We start from the raw sequence: 19,769 nt of genomic DNA on the forward strand, positions 1-19,769 counted from the left end.
CTGAAGCCTAAGTGAGGGTGACTAACATATTTTTGTTGCTGAAGGCAGAAAAAAACTAGTAAGTCCATTCTAGAAATTCCTTCCGTTTTACAGATACAAAATGTCGAACAGGCAGCACAAGGAGGTGTATGCCATGAGAATGCCCATTTAAATAGATCACAGTTTGAACTCTGTGATCACTTCATTTTATATTTGGACAGATGTTGTATGTTGTAATTAAAAATTGTTGTTATTGGCAAGGAAATGGTCATGGAATAAGGAACAGATGAGTTCTTAAGGAACCCATTGGCCATATTGATCCCTAGTGTTACCCCATTGATTTAATGGGCATGCAAAGATAAAATTAGTCAATCTGTTTCTTAGATAGATATCTCCAGGGGAAAACAGAGCAAAACAACATAATTGAGCTCCTTCCCCCAAACGCTGGTGGCATCTATAGGAAGCAGACGGGTTTTAAAACAAAATGTTTTTCAAGTTTGCTCAAGCTTTTCAGAAGGCTTCCCAGCTGCTGTGAAATACCACGCATTTGCAAGAAAAACAGCAGTTGCAAGGACAAGGCCCCACCTGCAATTGCACAGAAGCAAGCAATGAAAGCAAGCTGGAAATATGACTCATAGGGACAGCTATGGGGACCTTCTGCACATTGCACACATCAAAATTTAGGGGTTAGCCCCTCCGAGTCTCAAGAACAGTTAGGAGTGGACTCTCCAAATGCTTCAGGGTGCACCAAGGGGTGGATATTTAACAGCACATCCTTTGTTTATTTAATTCAACAACTGCAGCTACCATGGGGAAATACAAGCACTGTGAGCGCCACACTATACAAGCAGAAAGACCCAGATTTGTATTTATAGAACAGCCCCTAAGGACCATCCCACCTGTTCATGGCACTAAGCCTCACCAGCAGGCAAGTGCCTTGGGCACCCTTGAATAACAAGGCACACGAGCACTGGCCAGGCAGACCTGCCTCAAGGAGCCATGTCCATCAGTCAGGACAACACGCGTGACAGGTCCCAATCCAGCTGCTCATGGTCAGCATTCTCATCCTTCCCGTTTCAACCCGTTTCTTCCATAGCTGCTGGGGGAACACAGTCAGGCTTTCTTCTGAGCATCCCACCTTGCCACTCCTTGCTGCTTGTCCCTTAGCGAGTTAGGAGAGATTGTCATTTGAGACTACTTAGACAATCTCCTTTTCATCCTGGAGTCTGAAAGAGACTTGGGGACAGAGGTGAGTTAAGGAGAGACATAGGAAATCCTAGGAAAAAATGGTCTTTGTTTACCCCAAATGGTGGCAACAAATGAGGAGGGTGGGTGAGGAACACGCTCGGGAGGCAGCGGGCTCTGACTCAGAACTGGAGGACACATTTCAACGTGTGATGACCCCACAAACAACAACCCCCCGCAGCAGAAGGAGCCCTGAGCAATGGGGGTAGCCCTGGGGCTCCCCTCTTCCCATTTCTCCCTTCCTCCAGGGATGTCACGGACACACAACCCCTGGAATGAGGATCTCAACCTATGGCTGGGGTGCTGAGGGGCAGAGACATGGGGCAGGGCAGGGGGGCTGCACCCCATGGCTGCGCTGGGCCTCGGCACCCGCACGAGGAAGCCGAAACTGGAGGGAGGCCAATGTAAACCAGGCACAGACCTGGGAGACCCACATGCGCCAGGACAGGACCCTGCGGGCAGCGGCGCCATGAGCCTCAGGACAGGGTAAAGCGGATGGGGGCCTCCAGGAGCCAACACGAGCAGATGGGCACAGACATTGGGAAAGCCACCAAAACCAGGGTGCCCCCGGGATGCCAGCGGCTGTGGGGGAGACCAGGTGAAGGCGGCAGAGCCCCGGCGTGCAGAGGAGGAACGAGGAGGCTCCGCGCCGGGGCAGAGCCGAGGCGCAGCGGGGCCGGGGCGCGCGGCGAACCGGGCCGGGCGCGCGCGGGAGGCGGCGCCTCGCGGTGCGGAGGGCGGGCAGGCCGGCGGGAGGCGGGCCGGGCCGGGCCGGGCCGGGCCGCCGCTGCCTTCCGGGGCTCGGCGCGGCCGCAGGCGGCACGATGCGCTGGGCGGCGGCGCCGCTGCTGCTGGTCCCGCTGCTGCTGCCGCTGCTGCTGCCGCCCGGCGCCCGCGGCAACCGCGAGGAGCCGCCGCCGCCGTCGCCGCCCGCGGGCAACGGGAGCCGCGCGGCCGCCGAGCCGCCCGCGCCGCCCGCCACGCGCAGCGGCGCCCGCCGCAGCCCCGTCCCCGCGCTGCTGCGCGACCTCTCGGCGCTCAAGGCCGCCGTGATCGGCGCGTGCGCCCTCACGGCCGCGCTCATCGCCTGCCTCCTGCTGCGCGTCTTCAGGTAGGCGCCGCGCGCGGCCTCCCCGCGCCCGCGGCCTCCGCGCGGGGCTCCCGGCACTGGGCGCCGCCGTGGGGAGCGGGGCGGCTGGGCCCGCGGCGGCCCCGGCCTGCGGGGACCAGCTGGAAACGCGTCCTGTCCCACGGGGCCTTTCCCTGCCCCAAGCGCAGCCTCTGCGCTCCAGGTTTTGTTGCATTTCTCACCTACTGATAATATTTTCAAAGCCCGACCTGAGATAAAACCCTCCTTTGAAGGCTTAGCGTGTTTTCTTGTTTTTTCCCCCTCCTGCATCCTTGCAGTGTGCTCAAGGAACATGTAGTTGAGGCACTTAGCGACATGGTTTAGCAGGCACGTGCTGTTGGTTTTATAGTTGGACTCGGAGGTCTTTCCCAACCGCAATGATTCTATGATTCTCTGCATTAGAATAAACCAGAAAGGGTTTCGGCCGTTTCGGGTGGCCGTTTCCAAGCGTGACGTAGGATATACACAGCTGTGCGTATGGACATGGGTGCTGATGGTGCAGAACCTCATGCTGGGGATGGGAGACCGTCGTTTTGTTTTGCTTTAACTACGCTGGAGCAGGTAGACTGGGCCTGAGGAGATGCAACGGGCCCAAAGCAGGTGTCGTTTCAGACCATAGCAGCGCTTTGCCTGGAAGCACATTTGGTGCTCTAGAACCAAAACTTCCCCAGGCTTCAGATGGGTCCATTGCTGATGGATGCAGCATCCTGCTCCTACCGCTAAAGGGGAGACGAGCCCAGGAGCTCGTGGAGCTGAGAAGCGCTGGGAACCAGCCAGCACGTGCTTCAAGGTACCCTGCCAGCCCCTGAAACTCAGGTAAAGCCTCCTGCTGCAAGGAACGGGGGGGAATTCAACTCCATGGCTTTAGGAAACCAGTCTCCCTGGTGGCTTGTTGCAGAGGAAAAGCAAATATTAAAGCTCAAATTGGCACTGTTAATGTTAATTATTAGTTATTCCAAGGTAACGTCTGGAGTTCCTGCTGTGCACCGAGGGCTGCTGCTTTCTCACGCAGCTGACAACCCAAGTTGCCTGACTTTGCAGCAGGAGATTGCAAACCTACCGCAGGTAACAGCGGGGCCCATTTCTAGGCAGGGGCAGCAGGAAGGCGCCTGGGAAGCGGAGGAAGCTCCGCAGGAAGCGGAGCCGCTCCGGGAAGGAGGAGGAGCACGACGGGCTCCAGTGACAGAAGCGGTCGGGCGAGTGGAGTTTGCAGTTTCTTCCTTGTTCCCTTTCCAGGCAGAGCTTTTGCATTTACACGATGGCTACAGGTGGCTGCTCTGGTTCTCCTGTTTCTGAAGTCGGTCAGTGCAGGAAGGGCAATGTTTGTTGCAGTAACAGCATAAACTCTGCCTTTGGAGACTGAGATGACCAGAACTGATATTTTTGTCTAAACAATTTGGTGTTTTACTAAACAATTAACTCCTGTGCATAGCAATAGCTGGCAAAAGACAAGGCCTGTGTGTAAGCGAATTTGCTCATTAAACCGAAGTCGTTAAAAGGGAAACAAGTAAAAAACACTTTTTTCTTAATCATTGTCACCCACTTGCCATCCTTGTTAAGTTATGAGTGTGGGTTGTTTGAGCTATGAAATAGCAAGTGCAGAATGAAAGGCTGTAGCCACAGTTCTCCAGCTTTCCTTCCCCCTGCCTCAGTTTCCCCTCGCTGGGCAGAGGGAACAGTTGGTTTCAAGGACGGCCGACCTGAGCATTTCCAGCCAGAGAACGCAGAGCGAGAGCCCTCAGAGACCTTCCCCTGTACAATAAATCAGCAAAACCAGGTTCAGGTTCAAGTCACCTTGGGAAGGATAGATGAATTCTCCCATGCCAAAGTTATTGTTGTGCAACTGGGCAGAGTTAATGGAGCATTAAAAATGCTCTCCCAGGTCTCTCCTCTGTCTTTAACAGACTGTCTAAGTGAAAATGAAAAATGATGCTTTAGGCCTTTGAATGCTTTTCAAATTCATTTTTATTTTTTATTCTGAAAGAGCACTTGTTTGTACAGTTATCTGAGTTGCAAAGACAAGAATACCAACAGGTACATTTGTTCTGTGTCAAACTCACAGCTCACAAACTAGATTGGAAGAGAATTCTGTGTTGCAGAAGAGATAAGGGATTCCCCCTCAATAAATGCAAAGCTTTTCTCCATCAGAATAAGAGCTTTGTTCATACTTTAGTCAAAAGCACTGGATTTTTTTTTTTTAACTGTCATGGATTCCTATTTAAAGAGATTTTGCTGGATTCCATTCTTTGATTAAACCTTCACTGTGAAATTACTCTGGATTGCTGGAAGTAAATTATCCTGTTAGATATGGATTGCAGAGATGAAATTAACTAGTAAGTGGCCAGCTCTTCCTGTCACAGGCCCGTTATTGATCTGTGGTTAGAGCAGCCTTGGATGTGTCTGGGGCTTTCCAGCTCTGTAAGACAATATTGAGAGAAGCCTGTTCATTCCTTCTGGGGTTGTTATGCTCTAAATCCTTTTGGTGGTCCTGTGATTTAGGACGTTGCACTACCAAAGTGATCTGAATTTCCTCCTTTCCCCTTCCCTTTCTGTGTCTGCTGTGGACCAGGAAGCCAAATAGCCAAAATAGTCTGCGTGTGGCAAAGCCTAATATATTTGTGGCTAGTTCTGGACTTTCATATACCCCTGGGCACTGCGTGCTCCCAAAGCAACACCATTTCCATAGCAGACCAACGTTCATGCTACTCTCAATCAGAAAGCTGGGTAAATTGGATTACAGTGAACACAATTTCTAGAAATGGCTTATGAACAGATCCTGGGGCTAAGTATGGACTCTGTGATCTATGTTTTTGATTTTTACGTTTCCTTGCTCTTAATCTACCATTTTTTTTCATCCCGGTGCAGCTCATTTCATCTCACAATGCAACAGTTAGGATCAGCTCCCAGGAAACATTGTTTTCCAGACACAGCTCTGCATGGGCAGACTGGATATCTTCTGGGGAAACTGGATAAGTTGCTTTTGCTGGTGTGCCTTCTGCAAACAACCCCGTGCTGCAGTTGCAGAAAGCTGTAATAGTGTTTGCTATGTGTCTTGACCTGCCCTAGAATGAACAAAGCTTGAGCTGGGAACGACTGATATTTATCTAGACTTTTAAGAGCGAAGCTACCTCCTTCTTTTGTAACTCATTGCTTTGTTACATTGCATGGAACAAAACTATTTAGTTTTGATTCTTCCCCGAATAACATTTTCGACTTAGCTTTTTGTTAATTGCAAAACAAAAGCTTGAGCTTGAGGAGAGGAGAGAGGTTCAGGTGTGTGATGAGGGGATATGAGACCCCTTGTGCTGCGAGCTGGGGAATCGCTCCAGGGTGTCCAGGGCTTAACCCGAGGGATCCTGAGGGCCAACTGCGTGTGTGAGAGCCAGGGCGCTCCGCACGGAAAAGGAGGTTGGCAGGAATGGGAAGGAAACACCACACCATTAAAGTGACCTTGGGGAAAACAAAACAAAAGATAAAACAGACTTGGCCTCACGTTCAAAACTTCTTTTAAGCTCCATGTAATTAGGGCCATGGAGGGGAGAATGACAAACAAGACGTGTGTCCTGGCTCTCAGGGGTCTTGTCTCCGGAGGGATTGCGTATTCCCGATGTGAGCATGAGAGCAAACTGGCAGAAGAAGCGGAGAGGACTTCAAAATCTGATGTTGTCTGGGCTCTTTGCAGCTCTGATGCAAATAGTCAGAACAGAGGATTAATTCTCTTTCCTTCTTTAGGATTCACTGTCTTGAAGCTTTTAGGTAGGTTACATGTGTCTCCAGCAATTCAAGGATGATTCTTGAGCACTTCTCGGGTGTCAGAGACTGCACTCTGATGTTTGAAAGCCCACACAGGTGCACTGGTGCTGACCACCAGACGGGGGTGACTGTGTTTTAGTTCCTGTCAGGCATCCTTGCTTCCCTGAACTATATAATATCTCTTTTAGAAAGTCCTGAAGTTATCCCCATCATAGGCTCTGACCCTCCTGTTAGCAGTGCAGCTGAGCAAATGAGCTGTTCTGTTCTTTGTGGCTCAACATCTTCATTCTCAAGGATGGGATGTAGAAAACGCAGCCTTCTCAATTTGCTACACTAAAATGCATATCTTGATGCATAGAGCACCATCCAGAGAGCGGAGATACCAGACAGATGAACAGTAATGAAATAGCACCAGTCCAACTCATCAGCCAGTATTAAGCCTGGAGCTTCCCCTGGTTTATATTCCCATAAAGGTTTTCTTGTTTGCTTGTTTGTTTTAACTGCTTAGAGAGCCCATTAATAGCAAATAGTCTGGTCCCAATTCCATTCCCTATATAACATTGCTGCAGTTGTAGGAGGAAAGTTGTAGCTGGCTTAATTAGACTTCCAGTGGTGATTTTTTTCCCCTTTTTTACAGCGGGCAATTCCTGCCTTCAGCATCCTTAGGCAAGAAGCATTAATGCTGCATTAGAAATGCTGAGACCTCTTTCTCTGGGTCAAGAGAAGCATTATCTTTAAGTATCAAGGCTGTTGACTAAAATAGATTAGAGACATAAATAACATAATGAACTAGTGAGTCGACTGGAGCATTTATTCCACCACATGATGCCTCGGAAAGGAGGATGCAGTGCTGCATATGACCAGTGCTTGATCCAAATAGCCCCCGGTCAAAACAGAGAGGCACAAAGTCAGCGTTCTGCTCCAGCCGCCTTCGTGTGCCATCCCTCCCTGCCATGTGGGGCTAAAGTGAGAGGTTAATGATCCTGGCAGCGTTTATTCTCTCATGGTAGTTCCATGTTCGCATGGAAGATGGTTTTCAGCACTGAAATACCCCAAACCTCTCCAACCCAGGCTAAGTCACACGGGGAGTGTTTCAGCTTGTCACTGTGCCAGGGGTGTGCTCTGCATGCAGCTTCCAGCACTCCGTTTGCTTCAAAGAAAGCAAAGCAAACGCAGCTGGGAAGTTTTGCCTGCTTTTTTTTTTTTTTTTGCCCACGAGTTCTAACACATCCTCATCCTTTCCAAGAGGTCTGGAAAGTTCAGGAAACACTTGTATGCCCTAGCTCCTACCCTGGCCACGCTGCTGGCTCTGCTGTCTGCCTGCAAACAAAAGACACTGTCTGGTCCCACGCAGCAGACAAGGTGTTTTTCCTTCTGTATCAGAGTCACCAGTGATTAAATGGATCCTGCTGAGGTTTCGCGGTCCTAACGTGCAACGGGGTTTCCTGGCAGACAGGCTTATTTTGCTGGCCTGTGGGGAGATTCCCGAGATTTTCCTTTAATGTTAGCTCAGGTTATTTATTCAGCGTGTACGAAACCTAGGGAACTTGTTGAAGTGAACATGTGTGAGCCGCTGGAAAGTGCAGATTACTGATAATCACATTAGCAAGATAAAATGATGGGGAGTTAATAGAGGAAGAAGAGGCAAGGACAGAGCCGATTGCCCTGCCTATTGCAAACACGTGTTTGAAGCAGCTTTGCCAAATGCCAGCAACAAAAAAACCCTTCTGCCCTTTGCTAAATGAGTCTGTGGTTAAGGGAGGGTTGTGGAGGATTAGTGGATCAGGGTGTTGTGAGTTCTGCCCCAGGTCCTCTTTAAAACATAGCCCAAATAGAAGACTAATTAACTGCCGGAGGCTTAAGGGTTCTAATTTTCCATTTCTAAAAATACCTATTCTGCAGTAATTGCTTCAGACACTCCAGAATTACTGCTAACTCCACAGGAGAAGATATATCTTCTAAGAGAGGGAGTGAGTGTGGGTATCTTGCAGCAAAACGGGCCTGATATGCAGGTAGGCTGCCCTAAAAACATAAGAACTTACTGTGATATAAGCAAAGCAGCAACAATGTGCTTCATTTGTTCCCGCAAGCAGACACACTTCAGTCTTAATGTGTGTTTATGGTCTACAGCCTGGGTAAATGTTTCTTGCAAAAGCCATATATTGCTTGGAGGATGAGGGTTCCCTGTGTCACTTTGCTGCTAGGTCTTGGCTGGAAAGCAGAGCGCTGGAGAGAGGTATTTTCAAAAGCGTTTTCAAGTGCTTGGGTTAAGAGTCCCACTGCACTGGATATAAAATTGCTTGTTTTAACAACAGGAGTAAGAGAACAAAACACCCTGTGCTCTACGTGACACAGCAGCAGAGATTGCTACAAAGATTAGATGGCAGGAGATGGCTTTTTCCATGCTTCTGGTGCGAACCTATTCTTCAACACAGTGAGGAAACACAAAAACTCCATCCCAAGGGTGAGGACCTGCTCAGTCCTGGATTGAACTGGGGTTTAACCTGTATTTTCTCATCTGAATGTGTTCCCTAATGCTTTAGCAGCCCCTGCTGTGAGGGCGGTGTGTGACTCGTTGAGCGGCAGCAGGACGCGGTGCGCATGCCCGGACACCCGAGGGTCGCGGTCTGGGTTGTCACGACTCGCACGGATGTTGTGTGGGCTGCCGGTGACACGAGCTGGGCTCCAGGCTGGCCCAAACGGTGCCGGGACAGGCAGGGGCAGGGAGTGCAGGCCGGCCCCGCAGCCCCTCCATCAAACGGCCCCGTTCGGTGTCGGGGGCCGGGTCCCCAGGGAATGTGTCCAGGCTCCTCTATAAACACCCGCCTCTCCTCCCCGCCTCTGTGTTTCAGGTCTGGCAAGAGGATCAAGAAGACCAGGAAGTATGACATAATCACAACCCCGGCCGAGCGGGTGGAAATGGCTCCTCTGAACGAAGAAGACGACGAGGACGAAGACTCAACAGTGTTTGATGTGAAATACAGGTACTGCCTCTGCAGGACACGCTTGCCCCAGATAGTCAGGAAAGTCTAAGAGCCTGAAATTTTCTTGCTTAGGCAGTTCCTGTGGACAGTTGCTGCTGTGCAAGGTCGTGTACGCGTGCACACTAGATGGAGGGCTCTGTGTCAGGGGCTGTTTTCCCAGGCACTGCTATTGCACTAAGGCTGGGAGGGAAATACGGGCACAGCTTCCATGACCTCTGGGTTTGGGCCTCCTCTCGTGTCTTTTTTTGCCATAAAGAAAGGACATTTGTCCCTCACCAGTGTTGTTAACAGTCCCCGCTTAGCAATGAGCTTTCACTAAAGGCGTTTGTCTTTTTAAGAGAGAAGTGCTATGACAGCCCCAACCTTTTGGTGCCTATTCTAGGCAGGAGATTTATAGCAGCCACTCAGCACATAAGGATTCTGCACACTGATATATAGCATCAGGATATCTGCATCTCTTATTTTTGTTTGTATCAAACTATCTATAACAGTCGAGTTGCGTTCTCATCCAAATAAGGTATATTCTAAAATATTTGTCTCTGGCTGAAACAACCCTCCTAATTATAAAACTGAAGATCTTGACAGATCGTAACTGGAGATTTAATAGACTTTACCCATGTTGCCCATGTCCTAACTTTGGAGAGGGGGAACAATACGTTTGTTCCAAGCACAAGTATTCCAGCATGTAAAACACATAGCACCACACGCTCTGCTGGCCGTTTTCAAAATAACCTCATTATTCCTCTTTAAAAAGCAGGCAAGAGTGGAAACCATGAAACAAAGGGTGTCAGTTGTTCTGTGCTGTGCAAGTAATGAGGAGATTCCTGGCACTCTCTGTAGCTCTCCTGGGTTTGCACCGACAGCTTCAGCTGTGCTCTCTCTCAGGCAGTTTTTACTTCGGGACTGGCCTTCGTTAAGCTGGAGCAGAGAGTAAATTCCTCTCCCTGGTCTACTTTAACAGCCCGTGTCTCCTGCTCCTCTTCCTCTTAACAAGTGGAAATAACTGAGTACTTTTTCTTTGTGAACTTCTGGTAGCAAGATCAGAGGGATTTTTTTTTTTCTGAAGACAGAGAGCAGAAGACTCTCAATCATGGCAGTGCTTCAGGAAGAGATGTCTAATAGTAGAACAGCGGATGAACAAAGAGGAGAGTTGTTGGAAACAGTCTGACTCATGAGAGGGCTGTAGTCGCCTTACCTGCTTTGCTCCCCCGGAGCACACGCTGTACTGATGCTTTCACTGCAGTTACTCGGTCTTCTCGGGTTCCTTAGCAGTACAAATGACTCCTCAGCTTGCGTGATGCTCCGTTTGGAGACAGCAGGATTTTGGATTCTTTGCCAGCCTGTCCGCTCTCCAGCTGTGGGAATTCCTCCTCTCCGCCCGGTACAACAGCTATTAAGTTCCACATTTTCAGAAATCCGTGCTGCTTTAGAAATATTTATTTTTTTTAGCTCAGAGCTACCTCAGTCTAGAGGGTGATATTGTCTTACAGACAGCTCTTTACCAGAACTGAGCATGGGAAAGCTTCTCTGAGGATACGTTTGCCACAAGAAGTACTGAGCAGTGCGATTCCTTTGTGCGTCTTGGAGACTACATGCCCAATATCTGCCTCTTGACACCATTGAAGACTTTTCTTTCCAAATTTGAATCGCTGAGCTCGACCGTTGATAGGGTCAAGAGGTTCTTCAGAGGCCCTTGTGCTCAGCTGGAAAGGGCGAGCTGCAGGGAGAGCATCTCACTGCGGCCTCTGAGTGTCGAGGCCTTGAACTTGGAACAGGGCTTCGCTCGGAGCTCCCCCTGCTGCCCTCGAGCTCCATGTCCAGGGAAGAGCTGCCTGGTGCCACCTCAGGCTTCCTTTGCACTTTGCAGCTGGATGCAGTGTCGGAAGGTTTAGATAGTATGAGGAGAGCTACCTTCACGGCCTCTGCTGGAATAATAGAGGTTATAAATGCACACAACTGGAGCTACAGGGTGCTTTGAATATTCACCAATGCCTACATTGTTTTAAAGGAGACTTTTTAAACTGCTGCTTCAAGGAATCGTCTGCCCCTCTTCATTAGCTTAAGAAAAAGAAAGAAAAGAAAACAAAGTAAAGTGCATCATCCATGTTGAGCTGAACTTGCAGAGGTGTCACTAGGTCACATAAGGAATGGGAAGATGCTGCTGTTTCAGCATAACTAAAGCAACATGTAATGAGCTGCAGTGACCTGGCCGCAGTTCTGAAAGGGGACCAAGGAGTGACAGGCACCTCCTTGCAAGTGCCCACAGGCCAGAATATCTTATGCTTCTCTCCATTTATTTTTGGTACTCAAGGTTCCTCCTTGCCAGCAGGTTGTGTTGGTGGTGGCAGCCGTTCCTCTGATTCAATCAGCGCCCCTAGGAGTGACATCTCCCTGGCCTAAGGTCCCGCAGGCACCTGGCCCCTTCCTGGCAGTGACCTTGCCCAGGTGCTGCTTTGCATCCTCAGCGCTTAGGTGCTTTTCCTGTTCCTGGGATTGCTTTTGGCTGAACCTAGGACAGCCCAGTGCTGTGTGAGGAGCCACTGCGGCAGTGCAATGGCTGGTGAGAGCCAGTGCTCTGATTTTCTTAATTCTTTTATCTCTTTGCAACCCTGTAGTACTGAAATATCTGCCAGTTAACTGGACTACCTGTCATTCAATTTGTAATGTATACATTGCCATATCCACATCAAAAGCCTCCTTGTAGTCATTCAAACCTAAAGCCATCAAAGTCTCTCTGACTCCAGAATATCACATGAGGTTATCTGTAATCTTTTGGCTTGTTCATTGTTTATTTCAAGGCTGTGAAATTTTGAAGAAGCGAGCCCACACTTTAGAAGGTCTGTTTTTCAATGGCTTTTGGTCAGGTCTTTCCACTGAGAAAGTGCCCAAAGTGTTTTTAACAGATAGTCTTTGGAGAAAACATTAGAATGCAGAGGATAGGGAACCAGTTTCCCAAAGAGGAGGATTGAAGGGATGTATTGGCTGCTGGCAGACTGAGATGGTTCAAGTGTTCCCCTGTGCACTGTTGGACACACCTGCATTCAGATCTCTGGCGTTACCAGCAGCAGGAGAAAATCTGAACATTGACTCCCTCTGCTAACCTGCTCCTCTGGCTGATAGGCAAGTTGTGAACAGAGAGTCTCATTTTGAGTTTGTGGCATAAATCTCTTCTGAGGAGGACATGGAAAGGCTCCGCCTGGGGTTCCCCTCCACGCTGCTGCCAGGCGCTTGGCTTTGGGGGAGTGATTCAGATTCTGTGCAGCCTGCCCTACATCGTGCAAACAGCAGCCTAGTTAAATGGCAGTCACTGTCTGGCAGCAGCAGGGGACAAGTGGCACATGCCTCTCCAGTTGTTCTCAGGCAGTTAATTTGCTGTCCTTTAGTGCTTTGTCCTCGCATGTATTTGTTTCCAGCCTTACATGAGGCCTCAGAGAACAGCAGACAGTGTAAACTGGGCTGTTCGATAAAGGTTGCCGTATTTTTTGGGGGATGCTTTAACATTTTGTGTTCCCTGTAGATCCCAGCCCCACTCCCTTTGGGCTGTGGAGCGGTGAGGAATAACCACCCTCCTTCTGCAGAACAGGCTAATGAGAACACTTCAAAATCTTAACCGAACACAACCCCTTCTGCGGATGCAAAGCCACCCGCTGCCTGCCTTTTACAAGAGCAAAGTGTGTGTGTGTGTGTGTGCTGGATTAGGTGCCCCTCTTGCAATCTCGTTTCAGTAGCAGGGAAGCGGTTCTGGCAATGGCTTCTCTAATCCTGAGAGCTCGGTGTCTATGTGACAAGAAGCTGAAAGCATAAATCAAAGATTGTCACAGAGCAGGGATGCCAAATCACTTGGGCATTAACACTGCTTTGAAAAGCATCATGAAAACCATTCTTTATTCCATATATATATATACATATATATACACACATATATATAAATATGGAGGAGGATATTCTGTGTGTGTTTACTCTTAAAGAGGCATTAGGAAAAAGAGATGAAGAATTATTCTGAAATTGGGATGAAGCTATACAGAGAAAACAAATGGAATAAGGACTTTTGTTTATCCATCACCAACTCTGATAAAATCCTTCAGTCTTCAGCTGCACAGATCTCTGTTGAGCTGTTTTTCAGGCCATATGAACTGGTTTGGAGCTGTTTTTCAGGCCATATGAACTGGTTTGGTCATCATTTTCCAGATGCCAGATATTTTTTCATGTTTCATTAGGGAATTAGACTTGCTGTAAACCTTGGAAAGTGAAGGGAAATTAGAATCATAGAATCACAGAATGGTGAAGGTTGGAAGGGACCTCTAGAGGTCATCTAGTCCAACCCCCCTGCACACACAGGGTCACCTAGAGCACGTGGCACAGGACTGCGTCCAAGCGGGTTTTGAAGATCTCCAGAGAAGGAGACTCCACAACCTCTCTGGGCAGCCTGTTCCAGTGCTCTGTCACCCTCACCGTTAAGAAAGTCTTCCTTAAGTTCCTGTGGAACTTTTGATACTTCAGTTTCCAGCTATTTCTTCTAGTTCTGTTGGTGGCCACCACTGAACAGAGGCCAGCACCAGCCTCCTCACTGCCTCCCTTGAGGTACTTACAGACACTGATTAGATCCCCTCTCAGCCTTCTCTTCTCCAGGCTGAACAGGCCCAGCTCCCTCAGCCTCTCCTCGTAGGGCAGATGTTCCAGGCCCCTGATCATCCTTGTGGCCCTGCACTGGACTCTCTCTCCAGCAGCTCCACATCCCTCTTGTATTGTAGAGCCCAGAACTGGACACAATACTCCAGATGCGGCCTCACCAGGGCTGAGTAGAGGGGCAGGATCACCTCCCTCGACCTGCTAGAGATGCTCTTCTTAATGCAGCCCAGGATCCCATTGGCCTTCTTGGCCACGAGGGCACACTGCTGCCTCATGGTCAACTTATCATCCACCATGACACCCAGGTCTTTCTCTGCAGAGCTGCTCTCCACAAGGTCGGTCCCCAGCCTGTACTGGTGTCTGGGGTTATTCCTCCCCAGGTGCAGGACCTTGCACTTGGCCTTGTTGAATTGCATGAGGTTTTTCACCGCCCAGTTGTCCAGTCTGTCCAGGTCCCTCTGGATGGCAGCGCAGCCCTCTGGGGTATCGGCTACTCCTCCCAGTTTCGTGTCATCAGCAAACTTGCTGAGGGAGCACTCTGTGCCTTCATCCAGGTCATTGATGAACAAATGGAGCAGGAGAAATTAATTGAAATTAATCCTATCCTTTACGTGTGCTCTTTCTCATCCCAGTAGATCCTTGATTTAAAATTTTCTTCTAGTTGCTCCTTTAACACTGTCTTTTAAAAAAGTGAAAGAAAGTTGCACATGAGGTTACATGATCTTCTGCTTGGTGGTGCTAAATCGTAGATCCTTCAGACCAAGTCGTTTCCTTCTGATACTCAAGAGAAGAGCAAAGTAAAGTAGAAGGTTATAGACAAAATGGTGTTAGGATGCACCCCCATCACAGAGCACTCCACTTGTTTTGAGTAATAAGAGTAAAGAAATCAGAACAATCGCAAGAAGAGCCAGTTTCCGAAAAGGTAATTAAAATTGTTAGGTTATTAAGCTTATTAACTTTAGTGTAGCTCATTGGGGGATTTCTTGTCAGCTTCAATAGAAAATTGAAAGCAAGTACGGAATAAATTCTGTTGCGCCTGGCGCATGAAAGGCTTTGAAAGCACTTCAGTAATGTGGAATATTCAGCAGCGCCTCCTCTCCCCGCCGAACGCGGCTATTTCGGCGGCAGCGCAATCTGTTCCCGTTGCGCTGGCGGGGCCCAGCTGGGCGCGTTTCACAGCCCTCCCCGCGGAGCCTTTCCACTCCAGGGCCATCCGCGCCACGTGAGAGGCCGGAGTTGAAGAAGAACTTGGAATTTAAATCCCAGAGCTGGAAGTTTCCCAAACCAGATGTCAGACTCCTAAATAAGCACTGAAAGAAAGCCACAAGTGTTTCTCTGGGCAGATTGAAACCTCCCTTCATCCTGTAAGGCTAAGTGAAATTCCTCCGTTTGTATTCCACGTGGATAGTCGTTTTTCCCTTTAGTAGCAGCAGCGCCAGGAAAACAAAGAAGCATTTTAGAATTGTATCTTCCAAAGTGCCCTTGAAGGCAAAAGGATTTATGTGCAAGGCGGGGAGATGGGCAGAGGGAAGGGGACAATAACATTTATTCAGGCATTGTTGCACTAAAGGGCTTTTGAGAGCTTCCAGGACGTTTCAGGGGAAGGGTGCACCAGGTGTAAAGGCTGGTGTAACCCATCAGTCTGGATTCAGCCCTTTCCCGGGAACGGATAGCCCTGAGCTGCGTGCAAATATCTTTATCGCCGTTGCAAGGCTCAACCTTTGATGTGCTTGAATCTTTGGGGAGTTTCTCTGCGAGATATGCGAGTTACAGTATTGGTGTGTGCAGCTCGCAGAGCCTGGTAGTCTTCGCTTGCTTCAGCAAGGTGTTTGCTCTCAAAGGGGCGCTGTGATTCTCTTATTCTTCTTATTCTTTTCCTTTTTTTGCAAGAGAAAGCCATGGGCCGTTCCGGGTGGCACTAGGTCAATTGCACTGGAGTTTGTAGCAGCTTATTCTACCCCCCTGCCAGAAGGCAGCAGTGACAAGTTGTTTGTAAAGAAAATATGTCTTTTATTCTCATTCAAAGGGGCTGCAAATCACTTACTATAAATGCAACCAGTTGCCAAAGCTTTGGTGCTGATGTTAAGGTGTTCCCATGGGACTGAAGGATTCGAAGAAAGGGATGGTCACAAGTGTATTTTTATTGGATTTTGAAGGCCGGTTTCATTCCTCACTGGGCCATAACACTTTTTACGGAGCACAGCAGTCTGTTGGCTGCTTCAGTTAATTTTGCAGCAGCAGTGCAGTCCTGCAGGAAGGCTCCCACCTGATCCATCAGAGTATAAGAAGTTCATATTAAGATGACTTTCTTTTTGCCTTTTAAACCCTGAGCCAGTTAAGGCAGTAGGATGTCAAGAAGCATTTCTAGCAAGTAGGATAGTCTGTACGTTTGGTTATCAATCAGACACCCTCTTCCAAGGCTGCAGTGAGGTGGAAATGAGCAGGGGGTCTACAATGCCATTTTGACCGCTGTGAAATAGCAGCTCCCTTCTCTAGTCTGCGCTGGGGCTGCTCACAAGATCTTTCAGCATTAGGGTTTTGTCTGATGTAGCTCTGTTGGTTTTTTCCTTCACTCGATCTAGCTTCTCCCAGCATGGTGTTAACTTCAAATCAGTGTCCAGTGTCACCATGGAAATCAGCTGCTGGAGGGAAGTGATAGCAATCAGAATGAATAATACTGTCTGTTCTTTTGTGGCTTTTTTTTTCCCCACCTTGCACGCCAGTTCTCATCTTTGCCCATGAGCTATTTAATTGCAAACCTCCTATGACTGTATTAATTCTTCATGCTCTCCAGGTAAAGCAGTTCTGCAGACTGTTGGTACCCTGCAAGATGTCATTCTGCTGTCGAGGGACCTGCTGAAGCCGTGACTGTGAAAGGGGAGGCCTTCATCTCTGCAGCGTTAAGACCAAAACAAGCCTCACCTCCTCTGAGGAGCTGTTTGTACAGCAGGATCTTCTGACCAAAATGTCACCGTTCAGTTCCCTGGTTTCCACACCCCTCCGTTGGAATGACTAGAGTTCCTCCTTCCAAACGCAGCTCTCTGGTTTTAAGAGGTTGCACTGTCACTAAGAGATGCAGCCCTGGGTGCAGACTTGCAGCTCATTAGGGTCTAAAAATGTTCTGTAGAAGGAGGACAAAAAGGAAGATTGAATAAAACTGCCCCAGGGACTTGTTTTCTAAAATCTTAATTCAGTACTTCAGTCACTGTTAAACAGATCATGTGTTTAAAGATCAGGTGTGTTTTTCTGGGCCTTACAGAAGTGACTTTTTGTCTAAGTGCTAATGCAAGCCATGCAGAAATGCCACATTATGTCTAGCATAGGGTTTTTTGGTGGGGTCGGGTAGGGATGGAAGAGGTTGAGGAAGAGTTTTTTTGTGTAGTAAAATTTTGTGACCTGCTACTGATTTTTTTTTTTTTTTAACAATGACACTAAACTTTCATAATGACATTTTCATTGTCTAAGGAGCTCTGATCAGGCCAACTTAAATAAATGAGACCGCAGGGAAACAGGAAGAATCACACATGCCCTAAACTACAACAATATTGGATTAAAGAAGATATATTTTTGTAATTTTCTGCCCTTCCAACAGGGCGTAAAACAGCGTTTTATACCAGCCTGTGTCTTGTGCTTGCCGTAAGTCATCTATATTGCACAAGAGTCCTCATATGAAAGGGTTAGACTGCAGAAAGACAACACTACTTATTTTTCATGCAAGTTTCATGTAAATAAGATTATCAAACTGGAAGTTTTCCCCTACTACCTGCTTGACCAATCCCATTTAACTCAAGGATGTATTTTTAACCCTTAGTCCCTGCTGTGCCTCATGCTGCAGAGGTCAGAGGAGTGGAAAGACACCCCGGGAATTAGATTACCAGCATCTGGATGGGTTGTGTGCAGGAGACCACAAGCTCTCATACATTCCAGACCCTTGCTAGGAAGGGCAGAAGTAACTAGTTCAGTTCCTCTACTTTGTGGTTTTCCTAAAATGCAACCACATGATGCTGTTCAGATGAGTTCCCCTTGACCTGTTTATTCTCTCCTTGCTGCACCCTTTAATGCCTTTTTTCCTTTGGGGATTTTAAGCTGGCTGGAACCTTGCTTTTCTTGGGGATTGTGTGTTTTCTACTTGTTCTAGGATTGTCCCACCATTTGCTGGAGCCTGTAGCAGCCTCTTGCAGTTCAAGGAGTCTCAAGGAGACTGCAGTGTATCTGGCAAAGCACCCTCCTTGCAGTGGGAGTTGCCTTTTTTGGGAGGGTGAAGGAGGCTGATAGATCTGAGTTTTGCTGGGACATGAAGCTGCTTTGTCATGATACCGTTACCTGCGCCAGTTCGGAGCAGTTCCCTTGGGTCCTGCAGTCACTAGAAGGAGGCAAAGGGTTATTTTCTAGCAGCCCCGGGCTTTCATCAGAGCCTCTTCCCCATAGCTTAGCTCGTTTTCCCTATCAGTGACTCGGCAAAGGCTCTGCAACCAGGCCACCAGCCTGGGTGTGAAAATCCCACAGCAGACCGCTGCATTAGTATTAGTCATCAAGGCGATATAAAAATGCTACATTATTTTCATTCATGGAATGAATTTGAGTCATTCTGTGTTACTGTTACTAAGCAATATTTAGTGTGTCAGCTAAGAGGTGAGACTTGGAGGAGCCAAGCGAGCCGTCTTCTCACCGGTGGGAGTCACCGTGACCAGCGGCTGAGTGATGCTGTAGGCTGAGATGTAATTTGGGGATTTCTTATTCTCCCCACTAATAAAACATGCTACAGGTCTAGGCTGGATGATTCTGAAGGAAATGCAATATCTCTTCAGGATTAAAGAATTTAAGAGCAGAGATTGAACTTCTTAGGCAGATTGGGTCCTTTTGAAGTAAAGGCGGTGATACTGAAAGACGGGTTAAAACCTTGTTTGTATTTGCAGAAGGGGAGCTAGCACAAAGACTGATGTTGTCTGGCTTGATGGTGACAAGAGCCATGCTCCAGACTGGCCCAAATGGTGTCTCTGAGCAAACACCATGGCATCGTGTGGTTGTGTCCATGTTTGTGCCAGAAACGTTGGGCTCAGTATGAGGCATCCTGGAAGAGCAGCGCAGAGTGAATGAAACTTTTCACAAAGGAGAGACAAACTCTAGTTAGGTAGGAGAGAGATAAGAGGTAAGAGTGTATAGAGGGTACTTCTTTCCAAGAAAGAATTGTCTCTTAAAGTTGTCAGGAGTTTTTCTGGTGACTTTTAGTAGATCCAGCCAGGTCCCATGCTGAGTTGGGTTGGCAAAGGCCATCTGCTCCACTTGCTTGTGGCTAAGAATCACACTGTTTCCACAGTGTGCCTGAATCTCAGTGCTGGACAGGGGTTGTATTGATCGAAGACATTAATTTTAAGATGCTGAAGCGGGCCGACTGCCTCTGGAAGCGTTTGGCTCCTCTGGAAGGTCCCAAGCCAGATGCCATAAGCTAATGAGAGCTTGGAGGGAAGCGGCAGCTGCTTGGTGGAAAACAAGACCCACCTTGCCAGTTGTTCATGGTCTTTAAAACTAACCCGAAAGCTTGGTTCAATACTCAGATGCTGTTGCAAATGTGAGGCAATGTTTACCTCTCTACAGAAGTTGCTGTATGTGATTTAAAGTGTCTAGGTAAATATTCTATAGCTATATTTAGTTAAGATTTTAAGAGCACTTGATGTGACTCATCTAATAGTATATATATGAATATTTTTTTAATGGTAGGAATTAGCTTAAAACATAGTTTTAAATTGGATCATTGAGTTGAGGTAGGTCTAGCAGTCCATTGGAGAAGAAAAGCCATTAACCACTACATGAATGTTTTACTTTAATGTTCTGTGTATCTTACACTGCAGAATTAGTGTGATTGTGACTGTAACATTTCTTAGTATTTGCTGCTGTTTCGTGTTGCATACTTGCTTTGCTCAAGAGTGTTTTTTAAAGGTGTATTTTGTTACAGCAAAGAGAAACGTTTGCATGGATGTCTGCCTGCAGCTCAGCTCAGCGCTGCTTGCAAAACCCCTGACCAGCAGCAGAGTCCAGCGGAGCAGCCTAGA

At 48.1% G+C, this 19,769-nt stretch overlaps 1 protein-coding gene across 1 annotated transcript; it reads left to right on the forward strand.

Annotated features, from left to right (window-relative positions):
• The first annotated feature begins 2,022 nt into the window (after positions 1-2,022).
• On the forward strand, positions 2,023-18,360 carry FAM174B (family with sequence similarity 174 member B). Its single transcript, XM_088537731.1, has 3 exons — positions 2,023-2,335; positions 8,959-9,090; positions 16,514-18,360. The coding sequence occupies exons 1-3, from the start codon at positions 2,049-2,051 to the stop codon at positions 16,515-16,517; spliced, it is 423 nt and encodes a 140-aa protein (XP_088393857.1). The 5' UTR covers positions 2,023-2,048; the 3' UTR covers positions 16,518-18,360.
• The last annotated feature ends 1,409 nt before the right edge of the window (positions 18,361-19,769 follow it).

This window comes from Tinamus guttatus, unplaced genomic scaffold, assembly GCF_059628265.1.
Source record: "Tinamus guttatus ecotype Peru unplaced genomic scaffold, ASM5962826v1 Tinamus_guttatus_pri_ptg000004l, whole genome shotgun sequence".
Taxonomy (NCBI): domain Eukaryota; kingdom Metazoa; phylum Chordata; class Aves; order Tinamiformes; family Tinamidae; genus Tinamus; species Tinamus guttatus.

Bases quoted from the DNA above. Each gene is read 5' to 3' on its own strand.
- FAM174B (XM_088537731.1), top strand. From the start codon at position 2,049: ATGCGCTGGGCGGCGGCGCCGCTGCTGCTGGTCCCGCTGCTGCTGCCG. The intron at 2,336-8,958 runs GTAGGCGCCGCG...TCTGTGTTTCAG, and splicing joins CTCCTGCTGCGCGTCTTCAG to GTCTGGCAAGAGGATCAAGA.